This window comes from Gambusia affinis, linkage group LG13, assembly GCF_019740435.1.
Source record: "Gambusia affinis linkage group LG13, SWU_Gaff_1.0, whole genome shotgun sequence".
NCBI lineage: Eukaryota > Metazoa > Chordata > Actinopteri > Cyprinodontiformes > Poeciliidae > Gambusia > Gambusia affinis.
Window position 1 is genome coordinate 10224072 of NC_057880.1, and position 22748 is coordinate 10246819.

The 22748-nt window shown below is 38.3% G+C and overlaps 1 protein-coding gene and 1 long non-coding RNA gene across 2 annotated transcripts; both read right to left on the reverse strand.

Annotated features, from left to right (window-relative positions):
- Positions 1-389: 389 nt before the first annotated feature.
- On the reverse strand, positions 390-13126 carry LOC122842131. The gene is made up of 3 exons (XR_006372496.1): positions 13027-13126; positions 2581-2733; positions 390-755 (listed from the first exon to the last, which is right to left on the reverse strand). It is a non-coding gene; the product is annotated as an uncharacterized LOC122842131 (long non-coding RNA).
- Positions 13127-14240: 1114 nt separating this feature from the next.
- Positions 14241-20813, reverse strand: ubac2 (UBA domain containing 2). The gene is made up of 10 exons (XM_044135729.1): positions 20549-20813; positions 20144-20268; positions 19494-19613; positions 18429-18535; positions 17977-18100; positions 17790-17837; positions 17296-17404; positions 16454-16596; positions 15646-15792; positions 14241-15550 (listed from the first exon to the last, which is right to left on the reverse strand). The coding sequence occupies exons 1-10, from the start codon at positions 20577-20579 to the stop codon at positions 15443-15445; spliced, it is 1062 nt and encodes a 353-aa protein (XP_043991664.1). The 5' UTR covers positions 20580-20813; the 3' UTR covers positions 14241-15442.
- Positions 20814-22748: the final 1935 nt, after the last annotated feature.

The window sequence follows — 22748 nt, forward strand, 5'->3', positions numbered from 1 at the left end:
AATGAACCTGCAGGATAATCCTGTATTTAAACCCATCCTTCTCATCAACTCAGACCGGCTTCATCTACCCCATTACATTATTCTGGGACTATGCAACCTGTCTGTCTACTTTAATGGGTGTTTTTGTTTGTTGTTTGTTGTTTGTTTTTACAAACTGGACATGCATGCCACATTTCCAAACATTTTAGAAGGTCTAAAATGACTGATAGGATTTGTTTATTTTTCTTGGTCATCTGCCCCTGAAGAAACTCTCATGCATTTATTTTGTTCATTATATTTTACATTTTGTTTTCTAAGATGCAGCGTTCCTAAAAGAAAAATAAATAAATACATAAAATACGTTATTCAGTGTATTGTTCCTCTTGGCAACCACTTTCATCACAGCCGCATGTCATCCCACTTAAAGTGGATGTAACATGCAGCACAAACATGACAAAAAGCCAACAATTGGTTTCTGCATTTTGATTTTACCCATGAGTCGGTTTTACTGAGGCCGTGGCTCAGGCTTTTCTCATTCCTCTGGGTGAGGAGTGCATGCTCTGTGAGGCATCTGTATTTTTCTCTTTTTTCTTTTTTCCTAAGTGGAAGCATGGCTGTTTGGCAAAGATGTGTGATCGTCTCGGTACTGGGCCGCGTGTGGTCTGCAAAGTGCAAAGGGAAGATTTGCTGAGAGTCTTGCACTTGCAGCGCTTGATGCTGACATTGCAATGTCCAGAGGGTGCCTCTCCAGTCAGTCGAGTCTCAGCATGTAGAAGCTGTAAGGGTGGAGCAGGAGAGGAGAAATACGCAACTTGAACAGACAAACATCTTCAGACATGAGGGGACAACAGAAACACCTCTAATTACTCTTATTTTTGCACAACAGATGTTATCATAATATTGGGGATACTCCCAAAATAAGGTAATACCAGTGCAGTGGTTGTGCAATATAAAATAGAAATGAACCATCGTGTTAAAATAAATTAAAAGTGTCATAGAAGTTCAGACACCTGCAACTTATAATAAAAGTAAAAGAATAAAGGTCTGAAAAAATTAGCACATGCTTACTTTTTTTTTTTTTTTTTTAGGATCTTCCAGTTATGGTGATATTGCCAAAAATTCAACTGATGTTTTCCTGTTTTAGGTGTTCAGTTGTCCCCTATGACATTTAAGTATAGATCCAAACTCTTTTAAACAAAATGTAGTTAAGCAACTGGTAGGTAAAGAAAAAAACAAAACATGTTATGTCGAAGAGAATACCGCACCATTTTGCAGTTGTCATTTTGTAAGAGTTTTATATTGTCTGACTTGCTCATATGCTCAGGTGCTGGGCAAGAACTGACAGAACAGAAAAGCAGATGGCTAAATTAAACACAGAACATGTGAAATTGTTGAAAAATGAGGAACAGATGCAATAAGCTTCTAATAAACCTAAGAAATGACTGAAATACTGGATCTAAATCACACCAGCATTAAAACAACACCAAGTAAGCACAAAATCAGGGAGCATCAGGTGACTAAAACTTACAGACTGTTGGTCTTTCTTTGGGATTTCCTTTTTAGTGAGGCTATGACAAAAACATCCATTCTATTTTGATAACTTTATAAAACCAAAACATCCTGAAAGCTGTGCAGAATAATCACAGTTGTGGTTGTAAACAATCCTGACAATCAATGATGCTTTGCAGCTTGTTTGCTCTCCACATCTATAGCAGCTGAGTAATGGAACTATTGAATAAGACGGAATATGGATCCAACCCATCCACGCTTGTAATCATCCCCACGACTCAGGACGCAGCACCATTACTGCGTACCTTGACATGTTGAAAAGGCAGAGAGTTATATTTCCTTGCCTTAATGGGCCATTATGCTCCTGACAGTATTCCCAGAAGATGGAGAACCGCATTAAAAGAGCTGTTTTTGTGTGCAGCAGGCAGAGGGAAAAACCAATGGATGAGGTGATGAGAGGAACTATATGACATTAGAGATGTCATGCAGACAGAATACATCATTGCATCTTGCTAAAATAGAGATTTAGAAACATTTATAATCCATATTTGCTTATGGGAGGTCGGCATCAGTCCCCCTTTGGAACATTGCAGTGATCTGCCTGTTTAGAAAATGGATGGATGGATGAAAGTTTTTAAAAATAGTTAAGGTTACTTTAGTTTTCTTGCCAAGTTACTTTTAGTTTTTCTTGAATTGATTGGCAATGGAAATTAGATAATTTGTTTTGCCATGAAAACAAATAATCTAATGAAAGCCTATGGCTTTTTATTATATGCTTTAAAAAACAAATCTGATTCAATACCCAAAGGCCTCCTGTGCACGTTCTGTGGCAAAACCTCAAGTATTTCAATTTCTCAAATTTCTGGAGTTCGCATTTTACTTCCAGCTAATTATTTACAGCATAAGTAGTTACAAGGATATAGATAAGTAATAAGTAATACAAGATAAAACTAATAGATTAATAAATAAGAAAGAATTAAATCAAGAAATAAACCGAATTACAAACCTGACAACAGCAAAGTGTGCCAAAATCTGTAGAATGTGTCTGAAGTTTGTTGTGTTTGTGTCGTAACAGAACCGATAATCACTAACCATGAGCTGTACCGCCTTCGGGACGATGGTAGAACTTTTTTCTTCCACAGTCTCACAAAGATCTCCAGTTATTTTGTTTCATAACTTCAAGAGCCCTTAGCTCTACTTGCGTGAGCTTTATGAGATAATTGACCAAGTTCACAGCAGTCTGACCTGTCAAAGCAAGAAAGGAACATGAATTATGAGCCTGAGGGGTTTCATGTTTTCTCAAGTCTACATGTTTGTTTGAGAGGGCAAAAAAAACGTCCTAATGTGACAATAAATATGTTGGTTGTCTTCAAGATTTTCCAGTTTAGAGTAATTATTAACATATTAAACACCAAATAACCTCATTGCCGTAGGGTTATTGTGAACGTTTATGTTTGCATCTTTAAGGCCTGAGTGTAAAATCTTTATTTTACAAACCTTTAAAATAAGATTTAATAGAGTCTGACATCCAGCGACTGATTTCCTGAAAGGATTTCATTTCAGAAAGAATTTGTGGAATCTAACTAGCCTGCAACTTTTTCAGTCAAAAATCTTGATGAGCTAAAGGTAAAAAAAATAGAAAGTTTTTTGCTGGACTAAAGTTGAGAAAAAGGTCATTTTTATTATTTTCTTTCTCTCCAGTAACTTCTATTAGTTTGTCATAAACAAATTGATACATTAGCGTTTAGTAATTGCTAAATTGCCAAGAAAGATTATGTCCATAGGGTTTGATTTTAAAGGGTTATTAAAATAAAATTAACATTTTATTAACCCTGATTGGAAATCTGGGCTAATACAAATTAATGTGTGCAGAAAGCTTTACAATTTTTCTCTCATTCCCCTTTTCCTCACCCAAAACTTCATGCAGTTTTCTAACAGCATACATTTAAGTTTTTTTTTGTTTTGGTTTGTTTTGGTTTTTACTTTTACAATCTCCTTTGCCAGACAATTCAACAATGGTTTTATCTGACCTTAATACTTTTTTCCAGGCCAGCTGACGGCTTTGCCTGGGCCCATTTAACATAATCTTTGATGAATTAGTGGGAAAATTATTTGCATTTATTATTATTTACGCCATAGTTCTTGCCTTTTTGGATAACTGGGATACCTTGTGAGCTTTAACACTTGGGATATTGCTTTAGTCTAATTTTCCTTAACATTTTCAGAGTCGTATGCTGGCTCCTGAAGTTGCACAAAGGTTTATTTAAGGGTATCACTCTAAAGACTGTAATTTAACGTCCCACTTCCTACTTTCTAGTGACATGTTGTGTGTTTGTTGGGGGACCCAAGTGCATCAGCAGGCGAAGGCATCAAGTAGATTTTGTGGGGTTTTTTAATGAAAAATGAAGAACAAGAACTTACAACAAAAACACTGGAAACACAGGGAACCACTGCAGAGGAAAACACAGGAATCCAGAAACAAAATGATAATGGGAGTAACCAGCAAAAAGTGAGAGGAGCAGAAGTGTTTATGCACTGGGAGAGTGAATGTGGAACAATGGACCCGGTCTGATTGGCTAACTGATTGCAGGTGTGAGAAGAGAGAGAGAGAGAGAGAGAAAATAACTCTAATGTTAAAGAATGAGTAGACTTAAGCAACATAATTAGAGTTAACAAAAAACAACTAAACACAAGAAATAGACATGATAAATTAGAATCGCTAAGAAAAAGCTGAACTAAAGTAAAAACAATAATCTTTAATCGAAAATAAATTCCAGGTGAACAAAATTGCTCAAATGTAAGAATAGGCATTCTAACATTTCTCAGTGTGACATTCTGCAGATTCATTTATTTTAAGGATAAGCACCACATGCAATAACTGAGGAGAGAGCTGTGGATATGAATATGGAGAAAGGTTTAGCTGGGGATAAAGTTGAGTTAAAAATCTTAGACAGGACCTAAAACGTTCCAAAGCGGTGATTATAATTGTTTGTCTCTCGTGTTTAACCTCTTCATGTTAAACTGTAAATTAGGAGCACTCTTCAGTGTCACGTAACATAAAATTTGGGACTTCAAGCCTTTGGGACTTCACACTTTGCATAAATACTCTCAGCCCTTCCTAAACAATGACTAACTGTTTCTCCCCACGCTTTCCACCTCCTGCTAAATTGGTATTTACACTTCTCTGTTGCTTTCAGACTTCTTTTAGTGAGCTGGGTGAACAGCAGGTCAATAAAAAAAAGGCATTTTCTGTGTGAAAGCTTTCTGCAGCTGCATCAATGTCACCACTATGTCACTTTAGCTCTGTTTCTTTGTAAAATAAAAAAAACAAAACAAAAAACAAAAAAAGGTGAATAGCAAAATGACAAATAGTGGCATTTAAAGAGGCAAGTAGTACATTTTTTGAAAATAATTGGTCTGATTAAAACTCTCTGTGTCTACTAAGAATAACAGTAAGATGTTCAGGAATGATAAGTGAATTGCATAATTGAAAAGTGCAAGGAAAAGCATGTAATGGGTCTTTATTTCTTTTAATAATAATATTCCAAAAGATGTGTCCTGCACTTAAGTCAGATTAAATACTTTGCTGCAATTGCAGTCACAAGTCTGAAACTGTTTGTCTCCAACAGTTTCAAACTTTTAGAACTTTTTCCACTTAATTTTCTTTGCAAAACTGTTCACGCTCGTTCAGATTTAAAGGAGAATGTCTGAACACAACAATTTTCAACACAGTTCCTCTCTTGGATTTAGACCCGGTTGTTTTCGGTGATGGGATGTTTTATGTTGCTCTGAGATTTTTAGGATGTTTCTCAACTCATCCTGCGTTGGATGTCTCAACATCTTCTGTGTTCCTCAGTCTTTGTGATGCTATTTAGTACATCTGGGGGCCTTTGGTTGCATATTTGAAGTTAGGGACATCAGAGTAAATGCAGATGAATACAAAAGCATGTTACACATTGAAATTTTTCATTTGTAAAAAAAAACAAAAAACAAAAGCTTTAAAACCATGCATCATTATCCTTGACGTTCACAGCTATGTTCTATTTGTTGTTGATGTAAAATCCCATTGAAATATGGGGAAGACTGTGGTTGCAACCAGACAAAAAAGGGGGATGGAATCACAGGACATACATACTTTGAAGTGGTTTTACACATTTGTGCTCCTTTTTCTTACATTTCAATTAGATCCCATGAAGGATTTCTGATTGGACATTTTTCTCACCTACAGGCCAACCCCTGGCCACGTGAAAGGATGAAAGACGTGACTTGAACCTTTACTTTGACACCCTGCCAGCTGTTTGATGAATGTACATTTTGTCTGTATTACTTCCTCAGATGTAAATACCTGAGAACACGGCTGACGTACAAAATCAGTCACACTCTCTGCTTGACACAACGGGCACCATCGATCAACGTGGACCAAAGCACCAAAGCTTTTTGTCACGAGCTGTCTGCTGGATTTGACGGGTCCCGTCACGCCCTGCTGCTAGACGACACGATTGCTGCTTCTGCTGAGGAATCTCCCTCCGTGTTCGTCGCTGGTAAGCCCACACATCCACCCAAACACATAGTGAAACACATGGTTGATTCGGTACTGCTGTTCTGCCAGCAACATCACCACTCTCCTTCCCACCCTTGTCTCCATGGAGACAAGCTTCCAGAGCCGGCTGGCTCCGGACCGTTGTGAATCAGCACAGAGAAGGGTGTGGGGAGGAGGGGGGGGGATCTTTTTGTATTTAAATATGACCAAAAAAATAAATAAAAAAAACCCACTGTGAGCTGTGTGTTATATTCCCAGCACTGTGGTGATCAAAGTCCTGCTCCTCCATGCAGACAAGACAGAATAGCAGAGAATGGGGGGAAAGATGTTTGCTATTTATACAAATAGTGTCACAAAATCTATATTACACAAAACGTGATCAATATTATTCAAAAACATGCAAGCTCTATCCAGTGAAACACCATTTCACAAATTTGTACGTATTGGCATACGTACAAATTTACTTGCACCTTTTCCGGCACTGAGAAATTCAAGCAATATAAACAAAATGATTTGAAATCACACATGCGTATCACATCAAATGTACGTGATGTGAGCAATGGGTTCAAACCTTTTTTTAGTTTGGTGTTCGCCTGCCTACGGAGGGAAATTCAAACCTATAATAAAATCAAAAGAGCTCTCTGAGGCCTTTTACGTATTGAATATGAGGTCGACTGTTTCTTTTTGGGACATTTGATTGTAAATTTGTAAAAATATTAACTTGTCTGGCTTTGTTATTTTTCTTTCTTGTACATATTGAAACTATTAGAACATGGATTATGATAAATGGACTCCATGTTCTGTAAAAGACTAAGTATTTCTTTAAAAAGAGCAACATTTAGACAGGTATGAAACGTACTTCTTCTTTATCAAGAACGCTTTTTTCATTGGTATGTTGTGACATTCTAATCTCGAATGTCGTGTTTCTTTAACGGAAAGCAGAAAATCATAGTAGTCAGCAGAAATTGAAGTTTGAAATTAGTCGGTGTGTAATTTATGTAAATTATATAGTAACGTGGTACACTCGGAGAATTTGACATATGTGAATGTTTCAATATTTTTTTACATTTACTTTGCGAGTCTGGAGGTTTTCAACTTACTTGTGATTTTCTTTAGCATTTTTAGCCTCAGTAAAATATTGATGGCTTCTTTAGTCATTTTGTTTTCCGTCAGCCTTTTTGATAAATTCATTCCCAGATTTAACTGGATTTTAACTTTTTTTTTTTTTCTTAATTCCCAGATCAAATGTGTTTCCTAACTTTGGAAAGACATTTCCAAACATTTATTGGAATGTTTAGAAACAACATGTGGCCACTTTTTCATGGCCACATTTGCCATGAAAAATGCCACTTTTTCCCCCCAGGGCATTTTAATTAAGCAAAATTACTGAATGGGCTTTCTTGAACAGAACGAACAGAACGTGTCAGTGTCAGGAAGCACGAGGCAGAGTGGGGAAAAAAACACAGCGGTCTGCTGAAGCGCCTCCCTAATAGCTGTTGAGTCAAGGAAAAGTCTGCTTGCTGTTTGTCACTGGTGCAGAAAGACAGGCGGAATCAGCTCAAAGCCTCCATGATGAATGCGCCGGCAGCTGGAGGTTTCCACAGTCAGGACAACGTCGGAAGTGTTCGGGGAAGCTGGGTTTAGGTCGGATGTAATGGATCTGTCGGAGCCTTTGTCTCTGTTCGCATGGAGGAGAGGTGAGAGGGGAAAACTTTCATCAGCTTAACACCTTCACCTTAACTAGGGGGTCTTGATGTGAACTCTGTGTTCATTACGGTTATAGAAACAAGCTAGTGTACATATACTTAAAAATAAACGTCCACCCCCGCTCCCCCACCACCACACACCAAGCAGCCGCTCATGCCATACCTTGTGTGTGTACAATTACAGGAGAAGGCAGGCTTATTAAAGGTCAGAGGATGCAGAGGAGGGATTCCTGACCGCATTGAGGGTCAGAGAGAGACCCTATAAAACCGTTTCATAAAGTGGTTTTCCACTGTTGCGTCTCAACAGAGCAGAAAATCCTAAAACATTTGATCTGTATCAATAGTTCAATTGAAAAAGTGACGCCATTACACCTAAGTACATGTAAATTTGGAAAAATACATATTTTCCTTTCCAAGCAAATCACAAAAACAGATGAACGTGTCAGGAAAAAAACAAAAAAAACAATCCAGATTTATTACACACAGGTTTTTTGAGTTAATTTTGCCTCGACGTACGGCAAATGAAAACCATAAATTCTGGTAGGTTATTAGACATTTTGAATATGACATATGGCCAATAACAGAATCACTGTTACTCTCCACAGGGAGAGCAATCCACAAAAGATCAACAGACACAGACTTATGCAGGGAGTGAGCTGCCACTGTACCTTTAGTTAAGTCACTACTGAACCAGAGACAATGTCAGAAAAAGAAAAAGAACTGTGTTGTTGCTCAGTGGTCGATTTGTGTGATTCATAATTTCCTCTGCTGAAAGCTTTGTGGAGAAGCTGATCTGATTTTTCAGCAGGATTTTGGCACCCATCCACGCTGCCAAAGCCCCAATATATGGTCTGCTCTGTGGAGTGTATGGAGTATGGTCAAGAGGAAGATGAGAGACAACAGACCCAACAATCCTGCATTAATGCAACTCAGGCTTCCTCACCTCAGCAGGGTCTTAAGCATTCCATGATGCAGCAACAAGATGATCACCATCCCAGCATTGCATGCATAAACTGAAAACACTTCTCACAAATCTAATATTTCTATTCTAAAAATCTTTTTTTTTTTTTTTCCCCCCCACCTGGTGTTATGCAACATATAAAATCTTCTTGTTTTTGTTAGCCGTAAACTGTTTAATTTAAACGCTTCACAAAAAAAAATAAATCCATGAGGTACTTGTATGAAAGTAAATACATGCCATCAGGATTTGAATTACAAATGCCTCTGAAATTTGAATGTCGTATATTTGTACTTACGTTTTCAAATTTTAACACTGAAAAAGTAAGTACAAATATGCAACAAGACATTTTTTATCCAAATCCTGATGGCACCCATTTACTTCCATATGTTGGACTCCATGCCTACCATCATAAATACTGACAATTTAATAAAAAAAAAACAATTCAACCAATAAAATCCAAAGGTTTCTTGTGATCAAATATTACGTATGCGTGCATGCAGATTTTCGGATACATCCGTGATTTGCAGGTTTTGCAAGCCTACATATCTTGCAGTGAACTCAGCCAGACCCTGATGATTAAAGAAAATTGCTTCCCTTTTGATGTGACACCAGCGAGCCCAGACTAAACAGGTCACGAGTGGCACACAATGGAAATGAAATGCCAGACCTCTCTCTGGCCTGCAGGGCAGGTACAACGCTGCGCTCCATTAACTGAGAAGTTGCACGGAAAAAAAAACAAACAAAAAAAAGATTGAAAGAAAACACTGGCAGCTGCACGGCCTCAGAAGTCTGATCCAGCGACCCCCCCCCCCCACAACATACAAACGCATTTACAAATCTCGGAGTGCGCAACGCATAGTGTGAAAGATTTTTGTCTGCAGCTGTTTAGAAGCAATTGTTAAAGCACACACATGGTGCCATTATCTCAAAGTGCACAAGCTTGCATATTATTCCGAGTATCAGTGGGAGGCATCTGGCATCCCTGCCTTCCAGTCCGTGAACAGAACAGAAATAAGAACATTATTGTTGCAAATGACACACATTCATCTGATGTCTTTTTTTTTTTTTGCCCCCATCACCCACCTACCATCCTAAATGCAAAAGAAATAAAAATAAATCATGCAACGTCACAGTGAGAAAGAGAGAGACACTGTTCAGCTGTTTTGGTATTTTTCCACGCGCTGGGGGGAAAAAAAGCGACAGGAATAAACGAGGCATGTTTCCACAGAAAGGCGGTCCCCCAGGGCGGTTCTCTGATGTTTCTTAAGCATCGGCGTACAGCAGGCATACAAATGATCGTGCAGAAACATGATGAGAGCAGGCAGCAGGCTGTAATACAAGGTCCCCATGGCAACCACACAAAAACCACATGCGCTCACCATGGCAACAGAGCTGGTGGGGGGTGGGGGGGACATGGCGCTGGAGCTGGTGATGACCTCAGAGCGTTTGAAGTGAGACGTGCTCACCAGCAGCAGCGGTCATGTAAACAAGAAAACTGATTATCTTAGTGAAGGCTGATTATTTAAACGAGGGTAATGCTGTTTCCTGATGGCATGGAAAACAGCATTGGGTTCTTTGTCGATTTCATTTCTCACTTTTTTTCTGAGTTTAACCGTGACATCAGTGACATAACAACCCAAAATTAAGACTATGAGCGTACGTTTTGATCCGCACAAAATTAAGACAAGTAAGAGGGAGGAGAAGCAGAGGAGAGGTGAAGCCTTCAAAGGCAGGAGACTCCAGGTGCAGCAGCTTAAATCTGGATCCACGTCTCCTCTGTGCAAAAGACATTAAATCCAAGATAAGAAACCAAACAGCTGTTTGCCACATGAAGAGACGGAGCACCATGCAAAAAATATCCACAGGTTTTCTTTCGGTTTTCCCCTCATTTCTTCACTCCAGTGTACCCGTCCTCGCTGAACAAAAGCATCTCCACAGCATAATTCAGCCGCTATCAGTTTTCATGGCGGAGATCAGGTCAAAATGTTCAGTCAGCCTCAGAATGGATCACAGCACCTTCCTCCACACGCTTACCGAATCTCCTGCTTGGCCTGTTGCAGAGTGCAAACTGGACTTTTCATTTGCTGCTCTTACACAAACAGCCAGATCTTTTCAATAACACGCTCTTCTAATCATGCCTCTGAAGAGGAAGCGTGAACCTTGCTCTACTTTCAACCCCCCCAGCTTATAAACTTTCATGTGATGGAAGATTTTTAATTCAGGTTTGTTTTTGAAGGTTCAGCCTCTCTAGCGTGACAGACAGACAGTGGCGGCACACATTAACCCTCAGCGGGTTACGAGGCGTAGATACAGATAATGGCACCCTTCTTCACACGAGAAAACTTGTTCACTGTATTAAATCTAGGAAAACATCTTTGGCATACCTTACTGTTTGCCTTTTCTGTTCCACATTGAGCCAGATCAAATTCCACCTCCTAATGTTGAATTTTACTCCAGCTTTTGAACTCCTGGACCCCCCGCTGACTCAGATCGGGTTCAGGTTTCCGGCCAAGCCTAACTAAACCTACGTGCAAAGTCCAGCAAAATTTCACATTGTATAAAAAGTAAACAAAAAACAAACAAAAAAGAAACAACTATTATATTGGTGCTTCAATCAGTTTGAACAACGAATTGGCCACATGAAAATGACGCATTTGGGTTAATTGGAGTCACACCTGCGGGTGTCTTTAAGGTCACGCCTAGAACACCCTGCTTACTTGTTTGGAAGGTCAAAAGAAATCAGCCAAGATATCAGGAATAGAATTGTGCAGCTGCACACGCCTGGTTCCTCCTTGGGAACAATTTACTGATGCTTGAAGGTGCCGCCTTAATCTTCTCGAACAATTACGTGCAAGCATAGACATGACGGGAATGTCCAACCATCACAATGCTCAAGGAGGAGACGGGTTCTGAACGTCCTTTGGTTCTGAAATGTGCAGAGAGACACCAGAACAAAATCCAAAGACCATGTGAAGATGCTGGTTGAGATGGTATCATTATCCACAGTGGAACATGTCCTGTATCGACATGGGCTGAAGGGCCAGTCATCGAGGAAGAAACCTTTGTGTCAAAAGAAACACGGAAAGCCAGATTGCAGTGGGCAGATGCACACGGCAACAAAGACGTTTGATTTTGGAGACATAACCTGTAGTTACTTACATTTGGAGGAAAAACAGAAATGCTTGTATCATTCTAAACGTGAAGTAGCGTCCCCATGTTGTGGGCCTGTTTACTGCTAGAGGAACTGGTGCAGCTCATTGAATAGGTGGCATCATAAGAAAAGCGGTTTTGAAGTGGCTTCATTTAGGCATGGCCATCACTGATCCCCAATTTCAATCCTGTGGAGAATCTGTGAAAATGAGGATGAGGCGGCCTACAAATCTGACCCGGTTCCACCTGTTCTGTCAGGAGGGATGAGCCAGAACTCCAGCAAACTATCCCTGATACTGACCAAATATACGTGAGCTTCTGAATTTGAAGAAACTTGTAAAAGGAATTTCAAAAAAGAAAGAAAAATTCTCGCTAGGTTTACTGGCGTTTAGCAAATAGAAATAATTTATATAATTCTAACTGACCAAAAATAAGAGAAAAAAAATATTTGGTGTTTATGTAATAATTGACCATAAAGCAAGTTAAATCCAACAAAGTAGCGAAACCCCCTCTCTTCATGTGACCTCGACAGAGACGCTTTTTCTGCTTTAGAGCAGCGGTAAATCATAATGTAGTACAGTAGGCCTTGGCTAATAGAGTCACAGGCGAATAACCTGGAATGACAAATAACGCTCAGAAAGTGCTGATGTTTTCCAAGGCTTTAGCTGGGTGTACAATAAATGATAATGGCTTTTCTCCCAGACAAAGAGGGGAAACGCTGCTGAACACCAAATATGGTCATCACATCATTTGCTCCTCAAATTCTCTGTGAAATACAGAGAATTTCTGGAATAAATTCCAGAAATATCTGGGATTACATAAAAATAATACTACTAATAAAAAATGATTCTAATTTGAAGAAGATTTCTGCTTTCTTCTACTTTGGAATATAAGTGACTTGTGTAAAAACTTACCCTTGGACGCTTTTATATTATAATTGATGAAGAATGTAAGATTATGTTGCATCATAAAGAAATGTTCTGAAAAAACCACCCAGAGGATTATTGTAAAAACAGAGAAAAGCAGCATCACTCAGAGCTACATGCTTACTTTGGCTTACGCTGTTTTCCAGCCCAGCAGCCATTAAAATCGTCTCAAGTCCACCTGCCATTCTGAGCTCATTTTGCTCTTTCAGAGCCATACAGCAACAATATATATCTTCTGAGCTTAAATGTACCCACCCTGAAGCGTGTCTGTTTTCTGCTGGAGCCTGTCTGTGAGCCGGTGGGTGTGGCAGAGCAGTGTACCCCAACGACGCTACCTCAGATCTGCCTCCCTTGTCGCCACCTAGCGACAAAACAGAGCGTCACATTTCCTGGGTACTTTTTTTTGTTGTTTTTTTTTCTTTTGTTTTTGAATTCATAGTCACAATTTCCCAAATTCGTCAAAGTGTACCTCAGTGTTAAATTGCTGCTGTATAATTTGTGTTATTGAGGTGAAAAACCCAAATTTGATGCTCGATTTTCTTACCAAATCCAGTTTGACTATGAAATACCTCACAATCCTTTTACAAAATATCACAGTGCTATCACAGTTCTCCTGCACAGAGAACGAATAGGTTTAATGTGAACCTATTTAAGAGGCTTTTCGTGGTCGCATGGTGATTTAAATAAAAAACATATATGTTCTATGGACATTTTTTCACAGCTTTTTAAATAAGTTATTATTATTTATTATTATTATTATTATTATTATTATTATTATTATTATTATTATTATTATTATTATTAGAAGCAAAATAAAATCAGAGCAGCAGAAGACAACAAGCACACCGTTCAGGTAGGTGGCAAATTATACAGTTGTGTTCAGGACAAAGGTTTAACAGTAGCCAGTCTTTATTTATTAAACGAGTGCCACCGTGTGTTTAAAAGTAGTACTGCAACACCTAAAAATAACCCACGGGAGTTGTGGTCAAATTTCAGAGTTGAAAGAAATTAGTTTAGAAAGCCCATGCGTAACAAAACGCTAATTTATTTGACAGCTGAACATTAGTGACTTATAAAAGAAAGAAAGAAACAGAATCAAAACATTATATATTAGCTTAGTGTTTTTCTTTTAAATTGAGTCTTGGAAATTTAGCTCCAAATAGCAAAAAAAAAAAAAAAAAAAAACATGTTTACTGAAAATGAGAATAGGCCTACGGTTAATTTTATTATAATGGTTTAAGAGTAAATCAGAGATAGACAATAGGTTGTAATTCTTTCAAAAAGTGTTTCTTCGAACTTGTAAGTTCATAGTGCTAACAAATGGTGCCGTCGCTGCTCAAAAACATCTAATATTTTTAGATTGTGGTGGTGCAGTTCTAATTTTATGGTTAGAAATGGACACATTATTTCTAAGCAACATAAAAGTATGCTAAAAAATATTAAAGACAAGATGGACAGAAAGAAATTCATAACAGTTTTTTGTTTTTTTATTTCACAGATCAAATTTGAATCATTACAGCACAACAGAACGTTGTCCATGCAACAAATCCCTCATCTCTGCCATTTATTACAGTATCGCTCTCAAAAATGGCACAAACACCAAAGATTCAGTTCAGTGGTCATATATATATATATTTATATATATATATGTATATAATCAGCATTATGCACAAAATATAAAATTAGCATCTGTCTTTGACATCAATACACAGTGGCTGCAATATAACATCTTTTGCATCCATGTTCAGATACACAGAGCAGGTACTACGAAGTGCAAAATGTCCATAAATTTCTTGTTATGGAATTGCATAATAAATACCAGCAGACCCTTAAGACTGATGACTCAAAACCAGGGTGCCAACAGAGGGGGGCGGGGGGGGATCACTTTAAGACGAAATAAATAAAGACGAAATGGGCTGCTCTGCATCGGCGCCAACCGATACGATGTTACGGACTGAAGAAGCGGCCTCGCAGAATTCACAATGCTCACATCGTTCAGATCCCTTTAAACGTCTGCGTTACGACTGGCCAAAGGTGCCAGTTTATCAACTTCAGCACAAAGCTGAGAGACATGAATCGCATAAAAATCCTGATACATTGTTTTGAAAACGGGCTTCTTTTCCCCCTTAAAATCTCAAATTAGCGTAAGGAGCAAATCTAAATTTTAACTCACAACGTAGACATTTTGAAAAGCAGTACTGTGTGACATCAGAATAAATAAAATTGTTTATAGGCTGTCATAGAGCTGGTATTTTCTAGGGAAATGTTTGTAGAGAGCTAAAATCTTCTTCATGTCTTATATTGTTGACAGGCTATTCGTTGCAGTTAGAGCTCAAATGTATCTGCCTTATGTTAAGAGCCCTCACTTTTACTCTATAGCGACAGCGAGAGAGAAATGCCACTTTTCACCTTGTGCTTCACACTTCTCCATGAACCAATTTGCGGTCGGCCTCGGTTCGGGTAACCTTTGCTCAACCCTGCTTCAGGGAGCAGAGGCGCTGCCTGCAATTTATCTCATAAAATATTCTTTTGACTTCTCTCCAATTCTCCGGCATTGCCAGTCTTTGGTTCGGAGCAACGGCTTTTCTCTCTTTCCCATTTATTTTTGCTTCATGTGCCGTCTTTATTCCTCTTCTTTCTTTTTTCTTTTATTGCCCCCGGTTCTTTCTCCTCAGTGCTGCAGGAGGAAGTTGGTCGCCATGTTAATGTCGTTATTTGAAGCTCTGAGGGCCTCGAGGGCGTCGACTCTGGAAAAGCCCATTTCCACTAACCGGGCAACCTGTGGGAAACTGCACTTTTAGAGCGGGACGCCAATAAAACTGGCAGTCATTTTGACACGGCTCAGGCAGGACATGGGTTTTTTTTCTGTGCTACCTGTTCCTCTGCAACGGGAGAGTTTTCCAGTAATGGAGGCTGTGTGGACTGGTGTGTCTGGGCCTCAGGATGGGGTTGGACTGGAGGTCTGTTCTGTCCTCTGTGTCTCAGAGAGGGAAATAGCCTGGTCCACTGCAGCAGCCCACCCTGACAAAATCAGATGGACCAAAATATAATGTTAGGTGGAAATTTTGATATTTTAAGGGGGGGGGGAATGACAAAAATTCATAAAAGTAGTAAAAAAAAAAATAGCAAAAGAAGGCCAAACATTTTATTTTCTAAATCAGCTTCTTTCAGTAAAGAAAAAATAAATAAAAATAATGAAATTTTAACAAACACTGCAGGTGTGTGTCTCTGGAGAATTTTTGATTAAAACATGTTTGTTCTTCCTTCAGGGAAGACAGTCAGTGGGAAGGGAATATAGAAATTTTACTCATGTAAGAGTGGATATACTTCATAATAAAGTTACTCAAGTTAAAGTAAAAAGTACAGCATAGTAAAAATACTGATAAAAGTAATTTCTTTCCAAAAATGTTACTCAAGTAAATGTAATTGAGTAAATATAATTAGTTACTACTCAACTCTGTGCAAAGCTAAGAAACCTATAAATTTACGTGTTTTTATAACGTTTTTATTAAAATGTCTACAAAGGGATTTTCGAGATTCAGGCAACAGAAACACCTGTAGAGTTTTATGGCACAAGAATATAAATGCTAAACATAAAGACAAAGTCTTGTGTGTTTGGATCTGAGGATCTCCGGTGGGCGCGCGCGTGTGTGTGTGTGTGTGTGAGAGAGAGAGAGTCTACCCGTGGCTGACGTCTGGCATTCCTCCGGGCCTCGTTGTACTGGGCCAGTAGCAGCTGCTGGTCGAGCAGATCCATTCTCTGCTGCCTCTGGATGTCCAGAGTGGCTCCCATCCCCAGAGGCGTCTCATCGTTGGGCTGGGAGCCTGGAGAAGCACAGACGTAAACAACACATTTTGCTAAGAGCTGAAGACGATACCGGGAACGTTGTGAGAATGAAACGCAGAGCTGCTTTGCTGTTTATATTTTGAAACGATGCTTTCAAAACTACGTACTATAACTTTAATAATTTGCAAAAAACTGTTTTGCTGTTTCTAAATGGACCTTTATGCTAAATTAAAACAGAACCTCAAAAAAGAAATGACATTTTATCTTTTAAGTGCAACAAAAAAAAAAAAAAAAAAAAATATATATATATATATATATTGTAACTTATACAATATATAAGTCTCTTGCTCAACATTATAGCATGTACCATGGTCTTTGGATACAAACCTTTTACACTGAACCATCTGCTATTTATCAAATTATCTTTCCAAATGTACGCAGAGTGCTCAAAAGGTGTCCCACAAAGTTGTGTACAAGGGTCCACACATTGTATTGGGAGATAACTGATTATTTCCTGTTTTGACAATATTGTGACTCTGTTTTGGTTTTGAAACAAGTCTCTCTTGAAATTGAAGTCCTGTGAAACGTACCTGCATAAATTATGATAAAACAAAAAAAGAGGTCGTGACCTAATAATGTTGTTACCATTTCTCTATGATTTTCTGGTTTCAAAACACTTCTTGTAACAAACTCTTAAGGAAAGGTTTAGTATCCTAATAATTAGCGATTGGACTCACTGGAGAAGAGCGGCTCCAGAATGTACTTTCCTACAGAAGATACCCAAACCGGGACAAAGAAGACCTTCTGCAACCAGAGAGCATTGGAGTGGTACAATCCTCCCGAGATCTGAAAAGCACACATATGAACCGATAATACAAAAGGTCTAATTCATGTCAATACAACTGTCTCAGGAATTTCATAATGCTTACATGGGCTAAGAGATCCTGAAAAAAAACAAAGTACGAGTTGCAAAGTCTGTGTTGCAAAATGGGATAATATCAATTTTGCATTGAAATGTTGCACACAGACTGAAAACTGTTGCAATAAAGAAGATTACCTGGCTTAATGCAACCTTCTCATGCATTTTGTTTTCCAACTTAAACTTGACAAAAGCATGCAGAAATTTTGAGACCTTCCTGCTTCTTTAGTCTGAAAGAGAGTCGCTAAGACCTAAACCACTGAGTATACTGCCTCGTAAAAAGACCTAGTAAAGAACAGAAGGAGCACTAACCAGTCCACTGAGTGCAAGGAGCCACATGAAGGGGCTGGAAGTCAGCAGCTGCGACAGAGAACATTTTAAAGAGAATTTTTTTATTTTTAATTTTAAAAAGTTCTGCTGATTGGAAACTTGCAGCTTTCAAGAATTCAACCACAGGGCAAGTAAATTATTCATGTACAGACTCAAAATGTGGGCTCACCTGCAGGCCCACTATGTAAACCAGAGTCTTGTTGGTGATGTGGATGTGTCCCAGGACCTGAGTGACTGGCATTCTGGGGATCGACTGGTAGAAAGGTACAAACAGAGAGAAGACCGGAGCGAGCCTGTGGATGGAAACAACAAAGAGTTAAGATGATTCAAGAAGGACTGAACCTAATGTATCAATTATACCAAATAAGGCTTAATAATTTAACAGTCTGTCAAAGAACCCTACATTTGGTGTTGACATAGATGTGCTTTAATCATTACTTGTTCAAAATAAAGGATTTTCCACCTATGTTTAGCAGAATATAAAGATATTTATTAAATATTCCAAAAACATATACAGCTTCTAAATATGAACATGTTTGAACAGACCTTCAAAACTCCTAAAAGTAACAACAAAATGAATATTACATGCAGAAATATTTAGTGGGCCAGCCTTCTACTCACAGTCCGGCTGGTAGTTCCTCCACTTCATATTCAAACAGGAACTGGAAGGCCTGGGCCAGAAGGAAGTCCACCAGGGCAGAGAGAAACCAAGTGCCCAGCAGGAAGGACTGGAAGTACAATAAAAAAACATTTATGATAATCAGAATAACACACCTGCACAAAACCAGCGGAGGTATGCTAAAATAGGCGACACTATGAGGAAGTGAAAATGTTCTCTTCCTTTGAAAGTCGTTAATGACAGACAGACTGGATGGTGATCAAATACGCTTCCTTTATGATTAGAATGGAAATGTTCTGCTTTTTCAGTCATTTCTGTCATTGTAATAAAAAAAGTAAAAAAGAAACAGTGCTGTGAACATCCGCAGACAGATTTTCTGTTTTGTCACATTTGAATATTTCAGACCGTTAAATACATTTTAATATCAAACAAAAATAATCTGAGCAAATACAAAAGACAATTTTCATATGAGGATATATTTTTTTTGTTTGTTTAATGAAAGAATCCATGTAATCTGGCAACATGTGAGAATATAATATAATATATAATCCTTTTTGGACTGACGGAACAAAACAGAAACGGTTTGGAGGGTGAGCCATGATAGGTAGTGTAAAACTAACACAGAATTTCAGTGTGATGGTCTGTGGCTACTTTGCATTAGGACCTAGTTGGTGACCTTAAGTCTGAGTAAACGTGGGTTATGCTGCAGCACAATGATCTAGAGCAGTGGTGCCCAAAGTCGGTCCTCGAGGGCCGACATCCCTCATGTTTTAGTTCTCTCCCTGGTTTAACGCACCTGGATCAAATGATGGCTCATTAGAAGGTCTAAGAAAAACATTGACATGCCGAAAAGGTTGCTACCTCCACCAGGGAGAGAACTAAAACATGAACAGGACCTCGAGGACCAACTTTGGGCACCCCTGATCTAGAGTATATGCTCCTCCAAACAGAAAGTCTTTGAAGTTGCCAACTCAAATTCTGGATTTACATGGGATGATAAAATCACTCTTAAAGTTGATCTACAGCTGCCTCTACAGGCAATACTCAGGCCTACTATTAATACTTACAGAAAACTTCCTGGTGCCAAACCTCCTCTCAAAGATTCGAAAGTTGTAAATCAACAGGCTGCTGCAGAAAGAGTCCTTCACGTCCAGACAGACCAACCTGCCGCACAACAACCTCCAAACCTGCAGCACACAGAGGAGCAGAGCTGTGTTCTCACATCTACGTACACGTCACCAAACTTTTTCTTAAACGCCCAATGAACGTTTAATATCAAATAAAAAGCATTTTCACATCATTCAAATGCATTTCCTGCTCGGGGGTCATTGTGTGGCCTACACTGGATCCTTCCAAAGCTCTAAAAAGGATCACACCCTGCCTGTGTTTGCTCGAACCATGTCGGCGATGCTCTTATTTTCAAGTTACCCAGTGTGCGATTTTTGCGTTCGGACAAACTTTATTTGCACAAAACTTTAAGACATGATCTAGCTACTTTTTTTTTTTTTAAAAAGGTATTCCTAAATGTACATACAGAAAACTATACATCTGTAACAACTCAAGATTAGAATATCAATCTAATAGATAGCCACCTACTAGAAAGCCTGGTGATTTAATTAGCTAATGTTTGCTCAGTTGTTGACGGAAGACAAGACACAGAAAGGGTTGTTATTATTGGGTGAAAACTGAACATCTGGCCTCTGAAAGTGGGACATGCCTGGTGCTGATGTGCAACAGCCTGCAGGCTGTACACGAACATGTCCTGGTATTGTGGCAGCAGGGTGAGCATCACAGTCAGCCCATTGAGAACCAGCAGGAGGCCTTTACACAGAGGAGCCTTGTCTGGAGAAATAAAAAATAAATAAAAAAAACACACACAAATACAAAACAAGAGTTTGCGATAAAAACAGTCCACTAGTTTACCTGAACATTAATTTAAGCAAAAACACTTCCACTAAATAGACGGACTGTTTGAATAAGCGAGACGTGTGACGTTTGATAAAAACACAAATCTGTTAACTGACAGATAACAGCCTGGAGTAAATGAATGACAACGGCATGCTAACATCAGTTAGCTTTAAACTATGAGGCGGTGACAGGGCTCAGTAGAAGCGACACTTACACAGACCCCGAGAGCCGGTGGCGGTAAACATGGTCTCCAGATGAGGGAAGGAACCCGAAGAAAGGTCGATAACTCCCAGACAAAGCGGAATTAACTCCTAAACACCGCAATAAAGTTGTTACCAGGATCCATGTTGCCACAATAAGGAAAAGGAGAGAGGAAGGAATTTGCTACGGAAGCCGTAGAAGGGAAAAAAGGCATTCTTTGGAACGTTCGATTGAATGAAAGTCGTTGAACGGTAGAGGACGCTGCTGTACCGTTTTGTGATTCTTCGTTTTTACCAACTTGACCTTTCAACTGTGCACAGTCGGCACATTACGTTGAATTCTAATTATCCATCAAATCTAATGAAATCATGTTTTTATTATAACTTGTAGTTTTACTTACAGCTTTATTTTATTTTTTTTAAAAGGATAAAACATGTAAAGGAGCTGATCATTTCTTAATCCATTAATTCACCAGTTTTTAATGCCTACCAGATCTCGTCTAGGATTGTTGCACGATTTTTCTGGCGCTTAACAATATAAAATCATTTTGGTAATCCAAACTGACACATATATATATATATATATATATATATATATAGAAAATATATATATATATATATATATATATATATATATATATATATATATATATATATATATATATATATATATATATATATATATATATATATATATATATATATATATATATATATATATATATATATATATATATATTCTTCAATTGAGCCATTTTTGTCTGTTTGATTACAAAATATGTGTTCACAAGTAATTTAAAGTTGTTTCTTTTTATACATGCTGAAGAAAGTAACAGAGTGACGTAAGGGTTTTGCACGGTTTCCCCTCCTCCACCCATTGCTGTGCACTGCTGATCAAAAGAAGGTCACCACACATTTCAATTTATTCATTTCAGTTCAACTGCTTATGTGAAAGTTCGGACCAACTTTATTCCAGCTGAGAAAATCAGGATCAGTAGTGGTATAAAAGCCACTTATCGCTCCTACTAAGGTAATTGTTTTTTAAAATTGTCAAGCAATGAGCGCCATCCCTGTTAAGCAGCAGACTGCAAAAAAAAAAATAAAAATAGTTTAACAAAAGCCATCTAAGATCAGTTTGCTAGGTATGTCTTGCTTTAGAAGGAGCAGAACAAGGTGTAATATTCTGTGCAATAATCACTAAAAATGACAACTAAATCAACTAGGTATTTATAACGTACTGTTTCTGAAGTTTTGTATCAAAATCTAAGTCGTTACATTTTTATAGACACCATTAACCTGATTGTAATAATGCGCACACACATACACACACACACACACATGCAAACTACTGCCCTCGCAGATGTGCACACTTAACATAATTTGAAGGCAGGCGCTTACTTCTCATTCATCCAACATCATGTTCCACATTAAAACAGCTAAGGTCTGTCTGCTTTTAAGTTTGTGTTTCATAGTGTGTTTCTTTTATGACGCCTTAAAAAATGAAGTGTAACCGTAAGAACAATAAAAATCTGTAAGACTCGTGATTATCCGTGTGGTTAGTGTAGGAGCAGTAACAATAATTGCTGCTTTTTTATTTATATTAAGCAGTTAGATATTGTATAACTTTTTCTAAATAAAGTTTTTTATTTAAATCACACACATGGAAAATACATTTGTTACAAAAACAAAGATATAAACACAACAACGTACTAAAAGGGAATGGAACAAATCTTGGGTTTTTTTTTTGTTTTTTTTTTTTAAATATGATCAATACAATGTTTTATGTTTCTTATTTTTTATGTAATAATTTCCTGCCAATTACATTTTGTTACACTCACACAGAGGTTATAACGGAAACCTTCATATATGCAACAATTTTTCTTTCGGTCTCTATTAGCAGACCTCCAACCCCCAGGCTAAAAGCTCCACTCGTCTAATGATGCGCTCCCTTCTCTTAGCTGGAATTTAGTGTAAGGTTCATAAGCATTTTATCAGGGCAGATCATGTGTCCAGATCGTTCTCCTGTTGAGTGCTCATTTTACCCATGATGCCACCCTGCTATTATCATTTAACCCATATCAAGGTATTCCAATACCCTGAAGCCCAGATGTAATCATGTTTCATCTTTAGCCACGTTGTCGTTGACGGCCATTTGTGTATTATGATGTATTTATAACTGTTTGGCCAGCAGCGCAGGAAATGTTTTATGTCTTG

Excerpts from the sequence above, each read along its gene's own strand:
- ubac2 (XM_044135729.1), bottom strand. The coding sequence starts at position 20,579 with ATGTTTACCGCCACCGGCTCTCGGGGTCTGT. Across the intron at positions 20,269-20,548 it reads CACCGGCTCTCGGGGTCTGT|ACAAGGCTCCTCTGTGTAAA; the intron begins GTAAGTGTCGCT and ends TTATTTCTCCAG. Across the intron at positions 18,101-18,428 it reads GAGGAACTACCAGCCGGACT|GCTCGCTCCGGTCTTCTCTC; the intron begins GTGAGTAGAAGG and ends TTCCATCCACAG.